General features: G+C 50.4%; 3 protein-coding genes across 3 annotated transcripts in view; all 3 read right to left on the bottom strand.

The window, feature by feature from the left end:
• Positions 1 to 1,921, bottom strand: part of LOC119398995 (transmembrane protein 94) — a 62,098-nt gene extending 60,177 nt beyond the window's left edge. Inside the window, exon 1 of the mRNA XM_049417494.1 lies at positions 1,778 to 1,921. The gene's annotated coding sequence lies outside the window, so the exon portion shown is untranslated. The remainder of the gene's footprint in view (positions 1 to 1,777) is intronic.
• A 1,624-nt stretch (positions 1,922 to 3,545) lies between these two features.
• Positions 3,546 to 5,152, bottom strand: LOC119399867 (V-type proton ATPase 16 kDa proteolipid subunit c-like). The gene is made up of 2 exons (XM_037666744.2): positions 5,000 to 5,152; positions 3,546 to 3,863 (listed from the first exon to the last, which is right to left on the bottom strand). The coding sequence occupies exons 1-2, from the start codon at positions 5,099 to 5,101 to the stop codon at positions 3,546 to 3,548; spliced, it is 420 nt and encodes a 139-aa protein (XP_037522672.2). The 5' UTR covers positions 5,102 to 5,152.
• A 2,251-nt stretch (positions 5,153 to 7,403) lies between these two features.
• On the bottom strand, positions 7,404 to 9,189 carry LOC119399868 (V-type proton ATPase 16 kDa proteolipid subunit c). Its single transcript, XM_037666745.2, has 2 exons — positions 8,775 to 9,189; positions 7,404 to 7,649 (listed from the first exon to the last, which is right to left on the bottom strand). Exons 1-2 carry the CDS (start codon positions 9,020 to 9,022, stop codon positions 7,436 to 7,438), a joined length of 462 nt encoding a protein of 153 aa, XP_037522673.1. The 5' UTR covers positions 9,023 to 9,189; the 3' UTR covers positions 7,404 to 7,435.
• Positions 9,190 to 14,360: the final 5,171 nt, after the last annotated feature.

A 14,360-nucleotide genomic window follows, 5' to 3' on the forward strand; every position in this document is an offset into this window, starting at 1 on the left:
GAGACGCGACCACACCTACAGTGAAGAAATTCTTACTTGAACTTTTTGCACGCGAAGGATACCCACGTGGTCTCGTATCCGATCATGGGCCACAGTTTTCATCAGCAAATTTTGAAGAATTTCTCGCAGAACGTGGAATCAAGCATTACAACTCTTCTGTGTACCACCCGCAAGCTAACGGCTTGGTGGAACGATTCAACAGGGTATTGAAGTCATACATACAACTGGCTCTGTTTGAACGCCGTGATATAAAAATAGCCATGCTTGATTACCTGCAAATATATCGATGTACGCCTCACGCGACAACTGGTGTTGCGCCCGCTGTACTTCTTCATGGACGCCAACCTCGAACAAGGCTCGACATAGTGGGCATGCCCGACAAATGCTTCAGCACGGACCCGTCAAGGGCGATTGAGCAGTTGCGAGAGCGCGTGAAAAACAAGCAAACCAGGTCGAAGAGCTATACAGATGAAAAACGCGGAGCCAAGGAACCAAACTTCGCCGTTGGTGATTACGTGCGGGTTAAATTATCTGCCATTCCTGGGAAGCTATCTTCACAGTTCTCCGCACCCAAGAAGATCGTTGAAAAGCGTGGACCAGCCTCGTACTTGTTGGAAGATGGACGAGTGTGGAACGCGTCCAAGTTAGCTGCTGTTCACCCTGCAGCTGTCAGCAAAATGAGATCAGGCACATCTGCTGTTATGAACTGGTCACCGGCATCCACTCAATCGTCTGGTACAGTTATGGGTGATCTATCGCATCCTGGCACGTCAAGAGAGGATAATCATGAAAATGCGGACTCTCCTGAACCACTCGCAGCAGACAGTGCGCAAGTTTCACCCAATATGTCGGGATCTCAAGCGCGTATTAGAAGGAGCACTCGTAAGAAGAAGACACCGCAGAAGTTCAAGGACTATATTAGGTAGCAACTTTTTTTTTTTTTTCGCAAAAGGGGATATGTCGTATAAGGCGTCACTGCCGACTACGGCGCCAGGAGATGGCACGTGCTCGGCGGCCGCCTCAGCGAAGACGACGAAGAGGAAATAAAGATGGGTGTGAGCCAAAGTTGCAGGTGAACAAGAACAAGAACAAGAACATGAGGAACGAATGTTTCCTTTGATGTGCCTTAATTGATATGCACGACACAACAAAAGGCTCGGCAATCGTTCACCGGTTAAGATACACAACAATTAACAACGGAAAACAAACGCTGAGTGCCTTGAGAACAACTAGCCCAGCTATCAATTCTTCTACAAACGCCGAGTGATGCGATTGGCCCGGCCAGCGTACGCCTCGAAAAGCTGCAAACAGAGGTGATCGAACAAGACCTCAAACGGACGTCCAAGACACCTGTAGAACTTAAGTGCTATAGACCGTTCAAACTTTTGTTTGGAGGCTCACGACAGCGGCGTGACGTGAGTTACATCGATCGGTATAATGGTGCCGATAATAGATAAACGATCGCGTGTTTGTCACCCGGGATAGGTCACGGTGCGCGGATAACATACAAACGCACCGGTAAGGACCTTATAACAGCGGTCGACTGGGCGCTATTACGAACGCGTTCGATCGAACATTTACCGGTTTAATTGAATCAAAGAATGCCACGAGGGAAAATGAACGTTCGGGAATCGAGAAATCAGGAAGAAATATCTTTCGGCACACAAAATGACGGACAATACACTCGAGTTCTTTCTTGGGTATACCCTTCGGACAATGAACGCGTCTTGGGTCGACGTGACATTATGGGATAATAGAGCTTTGTCGAGGTGCTTACCGCACTGGCGGACTCCCGTGGGCCCGAAGACGTCAAAGGAAGCGTCCCATTAAGAGGTTATATTAAGTGCGCGACAAGTGAGTTATGAAAGCTGTCTGCTAGTTTTTATTTCGGGTTGCTGGCAGGCGCCATGCTGCTTTGTGTGCCCGACTGTCGCGACATCCACGGTGAAAGAAAGAAAACAAAAGTTTGTTTCCAAGTATTATACGTAATACTTAAGCTTCACCTAATAACAATAATAAATTTTGTGTTTGAAACTTATTGTGGATACTAAATGAAGCGAGTTTATATGCGTTTAAGCTGGTAATTCTTGTTTACATTCTACAGCCGCCATGTTGAGAAGGACTACTAACGTGGCTGCCATGTAAAGCAAAGGTCGTTTTCTCAACTGGACAAGATTTACTGCTTCGATTTCATTATGTGGAGTGTGTAAGTCAGCTCGTGCAAGTTACTGCGGCTCACGCGTGCTTCAGGTCAGGATAGTTGAAATGCCGAATCAAAAGTGCGGCAATCGTGGAGTCGGTTCAAGTTTCGACACAATGCAAGCAAAGGTACGGCATGATCTCTTTCGTAGCCATATAATTAGTCCATTGTTCAAGCAAATGATGCTGAGCGCTGCACGAGAAGGATGTTACGGATACCTTTGTTTCTATTTTCTCGACACTATCTAATACACACCCTGCCCATCGGTGTCAACAACAAACTCAGCCCGGAATGAGGGTAGCCGGTCCTCCATACAGATTACATGGCTGAAAGAAGTTCCATTTCCAGCTGGATTATTGAACCGGAAATCTTTCCAGCTGGAAAGGAGGAGTGTAAATAATTGCATAGACTTGCATAATATAGTATAGCAAGCGCATGGGAAAGGGAAGTCAGAGCGAGGAAGAGGGTAGAGGGCATAGCCTTGTATAGTATATATAGCATAGCGAGAGGATGGAAAAGGAAAGTGAGGGTGATAAGAGAAAGGAGGAGGGGAGAGGGTAAAGTATAGCATAGCCTTGCATGGTGTAACAAGATAGTGGGAGAGGGAAATGATGGTGAAGAAAAGGGAGAGGGTAAAGCATTGTATAGTCATATGTATAGTGTGACATAGCAAAGGGTGGGAAAGGGAAGTCAGGGTGAGGAGGAGAGAAAAATTACACCATCTCCCTCTAAAGGGGACCATGAGGCGATGCGAAGCCGGAGCACTTGCACGATCGCGTTCCGTTGGCGTTCGTTGGGCATGCTACCGACCTCGCGTCGTGGAACGCGAAGAGGGACGCTACGCGCGTCGTATCTTCCATCTAGCCTGGCCGTTAATTCTCACAGGGCGAGCGGGGAACGCGGTAGACAGGCGGGCGAGAGGGGGCAGTGTAGGAGAGGAGAGAGAAGGGGAAGGGACGCGCATGCGCTCGAGCTCATCGCGGCGTTGCGCAGGAGAGAATTTCGGCATGTCTAGCGCGCGTTTCAGAGGAAGAGTGGAAAGGGGGAAGGGAGAGGGGTATGGGAGAGGGAAAGTGGAGAGGGAACGTGGAGAGGGGAAGGGGAGAGGGAAAGTGGTGAGGGGAAGGGGAGAGGGTGAGTGGAGAGGAGGTGTGTGGAGAGGGTATGCGCATGCGCAGTAAGGGTGGTCACGCAGCACACCACCACCACCACCACCACCGGATTGAGCTCCGCCTTAAGATACTTCGCATCTAAAATAGGAGGGGAAGGTCACCAGCTCCTCAGTCTTCGCACCGCTATAGCGCGTAGCTGCCCAAATTTTTCTGGTGTTGAGATCTTTATTGTTTCACCGCGAGAACATGATGAGAGCCACGATGAGCCCGTAGAGGCCGAGCACTTCGGCGAATATGAGTATGAGCACCATGCCGACGAACAGGCGCGGCTGCTGGGCGCAGCCTCGCACGCAGGCGTCGCCCACGTCGCCGATGGCGAAGCCGGCCGCCATGCCGCTCACGCCGACGCTCATGCCGGCGCCCATGTGCAGAAAGGAGGTGAACAGCTTGTAGTGGGCGCCCAGGCCGCTCGACACGAGCACGGCCACCACCAGGCCGTAGATGGCGATGATGCCGGCCATGACCACCGGGATCAGCGACTTCATGATCAGCTGCAGTTAAAGCAGCGCGAGAGGAAGATGGATGAAAGAAAAGTGCGAAGAAAAAAATCTGCCAGTTCGACGCCACGAAAACCGTCGGACAGCCAAGCTGCATGAGACTACCGGCACAAGAAAGTCATCATGATAATCATTTCGAGCATCATCATCATCATCATTTCGTTGTACTTATTTGAAAAGCATCATTATCATCATCATTTCGGTTTATTTATTTGTTCATTCCCCCTATTGTCACGTGATCTGCGTGACTACTATACTAATGCTTGAGGCCCTTGGATTTAGATGCACGGTAAAAAAAACCCAGGTCCCCCACCTGGTCGCGTTAACTCATCAAAACGCTGGCCGCTGCAACGAGCGAAACGACCATCGTGCTATCGCTTCAACGCCAACAGTGGGGAAGAACACATCATACATGCACAGAACGTTGAGCCGTCTGCCGATCCCTGTCAAGACAGAGCGCGCGCGACCATGCTCGGTCGATCAAAGCACGCGGTTGCTATGGGCCCCCAATGGGCCTTGCGCGCGACGTACACGGCCGCCACGTTTCCTCTCCGCTTGAGCCGCGATCGTCGGCTGTCCTCGTACGCTTTCACTCGCACGCAGAACATACGACGCGCGGGGCGATGTTATCCGGCCTTGGGCTTTATACGGAACATCACGGCGACGGCAAAACGCTCCTGAAGTGTCCATGTAATTTCCATCGCAATAAAAAGGTAGACGTAAGAGGCGCAGGACGAGAGCGAAGATTTAGAAATGATGATTCAATGCGATAGCGTTTCTTATCTACTCCTACCAACATTTGCCTGGCTAGCTATCTGGCCTCTATACCTAGACCGCAACACAATACTCAGATTGGCCTCTCGATGGAAAAGTTAGGACCAGAAGCGAAGCCTGAAATTTTTTTCCGGGGTGGGAGGAGGGGGGATGGGAAGGGGTTCAACCATGCTTTACGTATGTTCGTGCGTTTGTTTGTATGTGTGCGTGTATATATACACATGCAAAACTGAAAATTTTCGGAGGGCTTCGACCTCCCCCCCCCCCCCCCCCCCTGGCCCCGGTCTACGCCTAGTTAGGACGTGTCACACTCGGACGATCGGCCAACACGTTCACAACACAACCCTGGTTTTTACCTCGGGCTTCATCACCGACATGGCGGAGATGCTGGCGCCCGCCTTGGCCGTGCCGTACGATGCGCCCAGTGCGCACAGGGACATGGCGGACACGGCGCCCATGATGCCGAAGAAGGGCGCGTACAGCGGCTCGTGTTGCTCCTCGCCCGACAGGGCCACCAGGGCGGTCACGACGCGCTCCGGAGCGTTGGCGGCCATGTCGACTCTTGACGTGTCTTCGAGAGGCTTATCCTTGTGAGCAGGAGCACCTTCGTCTGACGAGACCTGCGGGTCGCAGCGGGAACGCAGAGAAAGAGGCGTTCTTCTTCTTGCCCGCCGAGCGTGTGGCTCGTACCCGCTATGGGGGATTGGCCAACGAGACTGCACAGGTTTAGGGTTAGGGTTTGAAGGGTGAGGCTTTAAGGAGAGAAACACAAAATGTGTGAGATGCTGCCCTACATTGGGGGGTGTGAGAAGGGGGAAATTCAAGGTGGGAAGGTAAATAGGGTTCAAAGTTGGTGAGGTATCTATCTATCTATCTATCTATCTATCTATCTATCTATCTATCTATCTATCTATCTATCTATCTATCTATCTATCTATCTATCTATCTATCTATCTATCTATCTATCTATCTATCTATCTATCTATCTATCTATCTATCTATCTATCTATCTATCTACGAATCCCGGCCACGGCGGCTGCATTTTCGATGGAGGCGAAAATGTTTGAGGCCCGTGTACTTAGATTTAGGTGCACGTTAAAGAACCCCAGGTGGTCGAAATTTCCGGAGCCCTCCACTACGGCGTCTCTCATAATCATAGCGTGGTTTTGGGACGTTAAACCCCAGATATTATTATTATCTATCTATCTATCTATCTATCTATCTATCTATCTATCTATCTATCTATCTATCTATCTATCTATCTATCTATCTATCTATCTATCTATCTATCTATCTATCTATCTATCTATCTATTGTTACATCTCTCTCTTACTACGCAACTTCTGAGCGCATTGAAAACACGATGCACAACACAAATATCGATTAGTCTTACGCGAGTTCACAGCTATAAACTTACCACCGTTAAGGCGTTGTGCGTGTCCTCCGAGTATCGCGTGCCCTTCGTGAACCAGATGAAGCCTCTCGCAAGAGCGTCGTTTCAGATGCGTTGCGCGTTTTTCACACGACCATAACAGCGCTGAATGCAGCCTCACGATGACGGCGCACAATATGTGCAGGCGGGAGCTCTTCTCTCGCTTCGTTGCGACAGTCAAAGTTCTTCTTCCTCTTCTTCTTTCTTGAAGAACTTGAAGAAGACTCGAATGAATCGGGTAACTTTTCACGTGGGTCGCGCGCTCACATGCGTTGGCGTGGATTGGAATCAGGTGCGGGTACAGTTTTTTTTTTTCAGGGAGGGGCTCCGACATTCATGTATGCTACTACTACTACTACTACTACTACTACTACTACTACTACTACTACTACTACTACTACTACTACTACTGCTACTACTACTACTACCACTACTACTACTACTACCATCGGCGTGCGCACAGGGGGGGGAGGGGCAGGGAAGGCGCCCCCCCCCTAAACCTCGTCATTACACTGCGTAAGGGCATCAGTGGGAGGGGGTTACCCACTTCACCCACTTATAATTAACTGGCCAAACAGCGGAATAACGGTGCTCTCACTGTGTTCTAAATCTGAGTGTCTTCCCGCCCATTCCAAAGTATGCACGTACGCGATGGGCGTCACGCTGGCCTGGCTGCAATGGTGTATAGCGAATTGAAGCGAAAAACTAAATCGGTATATGCGGAAGATGGGGAGAAATGGCATCCTCCCTAGAAATTTCACGAAGAGAACGTGGTTTATTTTCTCACACAAAATGAACAAGAAAACAAAGGCGCAAACATTTCAACATAGTCCCAGTCCCTAAAAACACTTTCCCTAAAAAGAAAAAAAATTCGGAGAAATGGTAACAAGGGCCAATATAGGCCACGCGGACATCATTGGTGAGTCTGTTGTGGTCATTGACTAAAACTCTCCACTGTGTTGCAGTAAATGTCCACACCGTCTCACCTAGGCTTCAAGACTTTCGTAGTTTCACCCGTTGGATGCCTGCACTGAGTTTTCTTTTTAAGGCCGGGGCAGTACGGAACAGCACACTTTTATCCTACAGAGACGTCCCACTGTTTGACGACCCTGTTTGGCGTCCTTGCACACACTGGACTGATCCACTGTCCGCTCGCAGTCCGCGCACAACTGACATCAACAAATGAAACAAAAAAAGAACAGTTGTCCGTGTCGGAGCCGTGCTTCCGAACAGTTGTTGATGAAACCCGTCCTTCTAGAAGTCTCCTGGACGTTGCCAGACACGCTTTGGCAAGCCGTCCTTTCGGCCCCCCTGTTGACGACGACGACGACGCAGGCCTTTAGGGTGGTGAAGGGTTGTACTAACGTGAGTACATGATGAGTGCTACGATGAGCCCGTACAGACCCAACACCTCGGCGAAGATGAGGATCAGGATCATGCCGACGAAGAGCCGAGGCTGCTGCGCCGTGCCGCGTACACCGGCGTCCCCGACTATGCCGATGGCGAAGCCCGCGGCCAAGCCACTCAGACCGACGCTCAGCCCGGCGCCCAGGTGCAGAAAGGAGTGGTACAGCCTGCACCAGTACAAAGTGCGGATCATTGCTCATTGATCAAGTCTCCCTCCGCTGGAGAGGATGTACCCGAGAAAACACGTGGGCAGCGTGTACTGTGTCCGCGGATTACTGATCACCGGGCGAGGCGGTGGCAAGGTGTTTCGGTGGGGAGGTTGTGTGTTTTTACCGAGTAAAAAGGTTGCGGCGAATTTGCGCAAAGAGCCAGAAGTAGTCCAGACGCTAACCAGAAGTAGTCAACCCTAAGCAAACATTAGGGAACAGTTGGCCGACATAAGCGAGCAGTTGGCCAACGCTAGCGAACTATAGCCAGTGCTATAAGCGTCCAGGGGCACCTAGTCATTCAAGCCGTAACCGCTTCCTAACGGATTTTTTAAAAACTTATCTTCTAGTTTGTATATCGCGTTTATGATACCCTTAAATGGCATTTCTTATATTCTACATTGCTTCCCAACTGTTTTCCCCCTATTTCAGTACTGAAAAGAGGTCCTTTTTTAAGGCGAACCCAAAAACTGCGGTGTAGAGTTATTGTGCAAGTTTCAGCACTTCCGATCGTGCGCCCAGGGCGCGCTATGAGGTAACGCACGTTAGGGTGTCGATGCGCGCGGGCATTGATGAGCCCCAACGCGCGTAACTGTCACGTGCCTGGCTGATTAAACAACATGCACTCATACGACAATCGCACGCGCGATGATGCTAATTAGCATTTCATTTGGAACGGGGCTGCTACGACAGCTCTTTTATTAAAATCATCTGTTAATCCATCTACTACATGTAGTCTAGCGTCGCAGCTCTCTCTTATTTTGCATACAATCCTCTGTCTTTATCATGGTCTTTATTATGTTTACGTATGGATGGATGGGGCTGTACCCTTCTGATCGGGCGGCGGTCACGCCACCTAGCCGTAACTCAATTAAATAGCGCCCCTTGACGCATAATCAGATATACAGAAACTATAACGAGATCACGACGCCAGAGACTGGTTCTAGAAAACCAGATTAGTTGCCGATGAATGCATCTCGTAAGAAACAAACAGTTCAGCGTGCCACAAGCATCTTCCAGAAATCTGCCTATATGAGCAAATACGACAGAGATATCGCGAGTAAAAATGCACGCGTATAGATGTACCTGTATGAAGCGCTCAGCGCGCTGGAGATGAGTACCGCCACGACAAGTCCGTAGATCGCGATGATACCGGCCATGACGACCGGGATGATGGACTTCATGATGAGTTCGGGACGCATCACCGACATGGCGGCGATGCCCGCGCCGGACTTGGCAGTGCCGTAAGCTGCACCCAGCGCACTGAACGCTATCGCCGCCACGGCGCCCATGATGCCGAAGAAGGGCGCGTACGGTGGCTCCTTGTCCTCCATGACGATGTCAGGCCGGCGCTCAGTCGCCCCTCTGTGGCTGCTGCTGCTGCTTGCGGTCTCACATCAGGGTGTCCTCCGACTCGACGAGAACCTAGACCTCACGGCAGACGTCTTCCACGTTTCGATGTGGTTTCCACTGCCGTGACCTTCGCGTTCTTGCGTCTTCCTTTTCGTCTTTCATCTGCGACGCGCACGCTGTCAAAACCACCTTTGCCCGTTAGGGTGTGTGCCCGCGTTTGTTGTTCCTTGGGACGATGACGATGATGATGATACTGCTATGTCGTCGGCGTAGAGCGATTTCGGTGAGGGCCTTATGGCTTGTTACGCGTGATTGTATGTTCATAACATTTCAACAAGTGTCATTTACTGGTACGATGTACTCCTACTAATATGTGACCACAGGGTTATATTAAAGGAGGGGGCCAAGTTGAACTGCAGCCCCCCCCCCCCCCCCCCCCCCGGGTTTAGACCTAAGGAAAACAAGTTTGAGGCCTAAGGTTGAGGCCTAAGCAAAACATTTTCCTGTGCTGGCATATCTGCCGTTTTGGTAGGGGCCGGGATAACCGGTATCGCCTGAACGACAGCCTCCGAGATCAAGAGGCGCTTCGTGACTTTTCCGCTAGGGGAAGAGCGCATATGCCGTGGCATCGTAAAAAAAGGTGGATAGATGCAAAAATGAAAAAAAATTATGGCGCACTTGTCACAACGGCCGGCCTTTGGTCCTCGGCTTTCCGGGGGTAAAGGTGGGAACGAAACCATTCTTTGTATGCAACATCAGTAGTTCTCGGCCGCCATTATAGTCAAGAACTTGCATGGCCATAACCCTGCAATGGCTAGACAGGTCCTGAGTAAAGGTATGGGGCAAAATTGGCGCCGTCCTTAGATGATTAGTGAGGCGGCCACCCCCTTGGCTCCCCTGTGCGCACGCCTATATATGCTCCGATCGTCCAATTCCTGACTAATCCCACTCTGGGGGTATGCGCCAGGCAGAACTGATCCTCATCATAAACACCGCTACTTCATAACTCTCACTGGGTGAGAGTTGTCGTCCCAGATTTCTGAGACGCTAAAAGAGAGAGAGAGAAAGAGAGGAATAAACTTTACTTGATCAGGTACGGGTAGGGATGTAGATACCCGTATTGTGAGGAGCCCTTAATCCAGGGCTTCCGCAGTGGTGCCAGCACCTTCAATCATGACGATCAACGTCTTCTGGTCTTTTGGTGTCAAGCTGGCTAGCAAGAGAGAAAGAATAAACTTGCATGAAACTAAGCATTAAGTGGATCACCACGGGCGGGGCCCCACTTTCAGGGCCCCACTGGCCACAGCGGCTCGCCGGGCCTGACCCAGGGCCACCAGCTGGCATCCCAGGGACAGACCGGCAAGTCGCGCCTCCTACGACCGCATTCGTAATTTGCTGTGTATTGCCAGAGTCGACCGAGACTGGTCTGTCCGGGCAGATGTGTGCGGTATAGTGTTGGAGCGTCTCCGCACAAGGGACATACGTCCGTGTATCTGTCTGGACATCTCCCACTGTTCGTGCGTTGCGTTTCGGATAGGGGCTTAGCTGTTAGAACCTCTTTCTCAGGTTCATGTGGTGCGATACCGGGGGGCTCGCTCCGTGAAAACCGGATCAATGGGTTCATAAATGGTAGTGCACGTTACCTGTAAGAACGAGAGGTGACGGTGCACGTGCTGGTCTGGAATTGCCTCCAGGTCGTCGCTTCCGCTTGGGGTTCTTACATTTGCTACGAGATAAAATAAATTGGGGTAGAAACTACCTAGCTACATGAGGTTTCGCTGTAGAAGTTGTCTGGACAGAAATTTCCTATCCCAACTTGTAGGCTTGGGAGGAGTACTTGCTCTACCTTGCATGCTCAACACCCCTTGGCAGCATCTAGCTCCATTGGCGTCCCGGAATAGGGTCTGACCACTCAAACATGCAGTGTACTACACAGCAACTCTTTGGGTAATATTCTTAAATGAAAAAAATGTATTCTACCGCCACCACCGCTGAAGCAAAAGAAGGACGCCCAAAATGGACGCACGAGTATACACAGGACTAGCGTGAAGCAACAACGGTCACATCTGTTACGTCTTCGTGCTTGAGCAATGCGCTGCAATTGCCAACAATGGAGAATCAGATGCTCTTAGATATTTCTTTTTCTTTTAAACTGCAGCGCGTGGAATGACCCCTCTGCGTCTCCTGCCACACGGGGGCGTCTGACGCAAGGTGTGCCCAGCGTTCTTTTTTTTTTTCGTTCCACATCACAAGTGGGTACCGAAAGGGGCCACTTTGTCGTGCGCGTCTCGAGGGCAGTTTTCAAATTGAAAGAAAATGTAGGAGCGTCGCGTGATAGAAAACACGCTCAAGCTCATCCGAGATCTGGGTAGCACATGCGGTAAATGGGATATATAAATAGCTCGCCGTTAATTCACCGGCGCATGCATGGCGCGTGGTTGAGTTGTCTAACGCAGCGAGCTGGGGAGCGAGGGGTCGCTAGTTCGAATCTCCGGTCGGGTGCTGCGGAATTTTTTCTTCTCCTTTATTTTTCTTTGTGACTTTTTATATATGCACATACATATACATATCCGGGACATGACGGCGACGGCGAAAATGCACCGAGAGTGTCCATATAATTGCTATCGCAATAATACCGCCATTTCGCCGAATTCGCCATCTTGGCCGCTCCAACTGATTGGCTCAGTTGGATAACGCCTCTCTCGCGGGCACGTGCATCGTGCGCGAAGACGACGACAAAGAAGAAGTCAAGTCATGGCGTCGGATGAGCCGGTTTCCCTAGACGACAAAACAAAACAAAACGGACGTCAGCCGAGCGTCCGAGACAAGGCGTCCATCGAAAGCAGAAGTGCCACAGAGACGGGCGCCAGCACGGACCGAAGCAGCACCGCGTCCGAAAACGAGTCGCAAGAGGATTTGTACGAGTCGCCGATGGGCACGACGCGACCACCGACGCCCGTCGCAGCTTTCCGTAAGGTGCCTCCTGTGCTGTCCGAAGAGTACCGAAAACCCCGGCTCAAGTACACGGGTGGCGTACGGCACACACTCAAGTCCTCGCCGGTGAGTCTGCAGAAGCACTAATTAGTATTGTGTCGTAAGTCGTAAGGCCACTGCGCACCGTGCCCGCTCGGGCGCGTCCCCGCAGTCGAAATGAAAGCAGCAACCCAAGTCGTCTGCTCAATATTGTCATCCTGCACCTTGGCAGCCCCGCTCTTCTATTCAAAACCGTGACGTCACTACACGTGGGTATTGACGTAAGAGACAGCACTGTAAATGAAACCGAAACAGATTGCACAAACTGCATAAACAGTAACGCTTATTTGAGTCGAAAGCCTTATAAATGCCTCATCAAACGCAAAAAGTGACCGTTGGCGTCGGCGTCGACACGAGTGATGCAGAAAACCATCAGCACACGCGATGACGTCACCATATGACGTCATCATGACGTCGCACGGCACCAAAACTTATACGTCATCATGACGTCACATGACGTCGACGCTTGGTCAAAGGTGGGTCGATCCCGGGGGCACTGACGAACCACGTTTAGTGCAGAAATCTTTAGGGGGAAGAGGTCGATACAATTCACTGAGAATAAAAAGAAAATGGCTTTCTCCTTCGAGCCGTATTAGGCAAATGCAGAAGGGGCCGTATGACCTTTTTTTAAATGCGAAGCATTTCTTAGCGAACCTCAGGCACTTTGGGCGTTTCTATCTACGTATCTATCTATCTATCTATCTATCTAGCCGCTTACGTCTGGGCGCTCTCCTGGTCGTCTCCATAACTTCTAATGCACCACAATTGGCATAGCAGGGGATCAGTGTATGGTGAACACGGTTCACTGGTCATGACATGAATAGCGCAAAATACCTGTCACGTACGTCATGAAACCCTTTCTCTCAGTCACGTGTGGCACATACTCGCCTACCAGAGTTTGTTATGCAGGTATGTGCCACAGGTGATACAATATCTCAACCAACACAGTAAACGCGAACACACATTGACACGCAAGGAAAGTGATAATAATAATAATTGTAGGGACTTTAATTTTGACCATCTGGCATTCTTTAACGTGCACCGAGATCGCACAGTACACGGGCATTTAGCATTTTGCATCCATCGAAATGCGACCGCCGCGGCCGGGATCGAACCCGCGACCTTCGGGTCAGCAGCCGAGCACCGTAACCGCTACACCACCGCGGCGGACACAAGGAAAGTGAGGATGCTGAAGACAGAACACCCCTGGCAGACACTCAACTACCATGCACTCGTTCACGTGGTCCGCAACGTGGACCACGTCGATTACGCAAAAACCGGGGTCAATACTTCCTACAATAAATCTGCCGAGAGAACCAGGCCGCTCATCATTATCGGTGACTTCAACACTGATTTATTAAGACCCAACAACGACTGGTCTTTATACTGCGTGAAAGACGGCTTGAATGTGGACAGGGCATCAAAAGACCTCGCTGCCACGTTCAGGACAGGAGGCGTCATAGATCATTTCATCGTAAGAGGCATCCAGGATTTCCACCAGCTGTGCTACACCTCGCACTTCACTACACTTAGGCCTCTCGTAGCCGCGATCACGAACGGATCCGATTAACAAGTCCGGTCGAGCTGCTGGTGCTCACTGATCACGGTGATGATGACCTTGTTTAAGAACTGTCAAGAACCCCTTCTACAGATACACACGGGTTCGTGAAACGTGCGTGCGTTGCCGTCATAACATATAAGTATAAGCATAACAACTGCAACTGTGACTGTAACGTACGTGCAGTGCACCAGCGTGTTCCACTTGGTTGTGTGTATATCTAGGGGAACTTTTCTGAATGAAGCTTAGTTGCGAATAACGGCTGTCCTGTGCATTTGTGTTTCGTCTTTGTGCTGTTCGGATTCGCGCTATTCAGTATTGAAGAATATAAGCACTACATATCAGCTTACCGCGTCTGGTGATGGTAACAGCCATGTTGCTGTTGGCATCACTACTCAACTGTAAATAACTGGTGATATAATGCATATGCGACTCATCAGCGTAAGAGTGTGCGTTACCACTTCCACATTTCTCTAGCGTCATTCCTTAACGTTTTGCTCAATGTGAAAGCTTACGCCACAGTCACCATGCCGCGCATGCTTCGCATAACATCGACTCCCACGGTACGTGGGATCTGCCGAATTTTTTTAAAATGAGATTGCCGCTTCTTTGTGATTGCACGACGGATTCCGGATTTGTAAACGATCCAGCTCCCGTTGTGACGTTACAGACATACGCGATTGACGTCTCCGGCGTAGCGCATGCGAACGCTGGATAAATGTAAATAA

Source organism: Rhipicephalus sanguineus, chromosome 7, assembly GCF_013339695.2.
Source record: "Rhipicephalus sanguineus isolate Rsan-2018 chromosome 7, BIME_Rsan_1.4, whole genome shotgun sequence".
NCBI classification, from domain to species: Eukaryota; Metazoa; Arthropoda; class Arachnida; order Ixodida; family Ixodidae; genus Rhipicephalus; species Rhipicephalus sanguineus.

Coding starts and splice junctions, on each gene's coding strand:
- LOC119399867 (XM_037666744.2), bottom strand. CDS start 5,101: ATGGGCGCCGTGTCCGCCATGTCCCTGTGCGCACTGGGCGCATCGTAC. Junction 3,864..4,999: donor TGTCGGTGATGAAGCCCGAG/GTAAAAACCAGG, acceptor CTTTAACTGCAG/CTGATCATGAAGTCGCTGAT.
- LOC119399868 (XM_037666745.2), bottom strand. CDS start 9,022: ATGGAGGACAAGGAGCCACCGTACGCGCCCTTCTTCGGCATCATGGGC. Junction 7,650..8,774: donor GCGCTGAGCGCTTCATACAG/GTACATCTATAC, acceptor GTACTGGTGCAG/GCTGTACCACTCCTTTCTGC.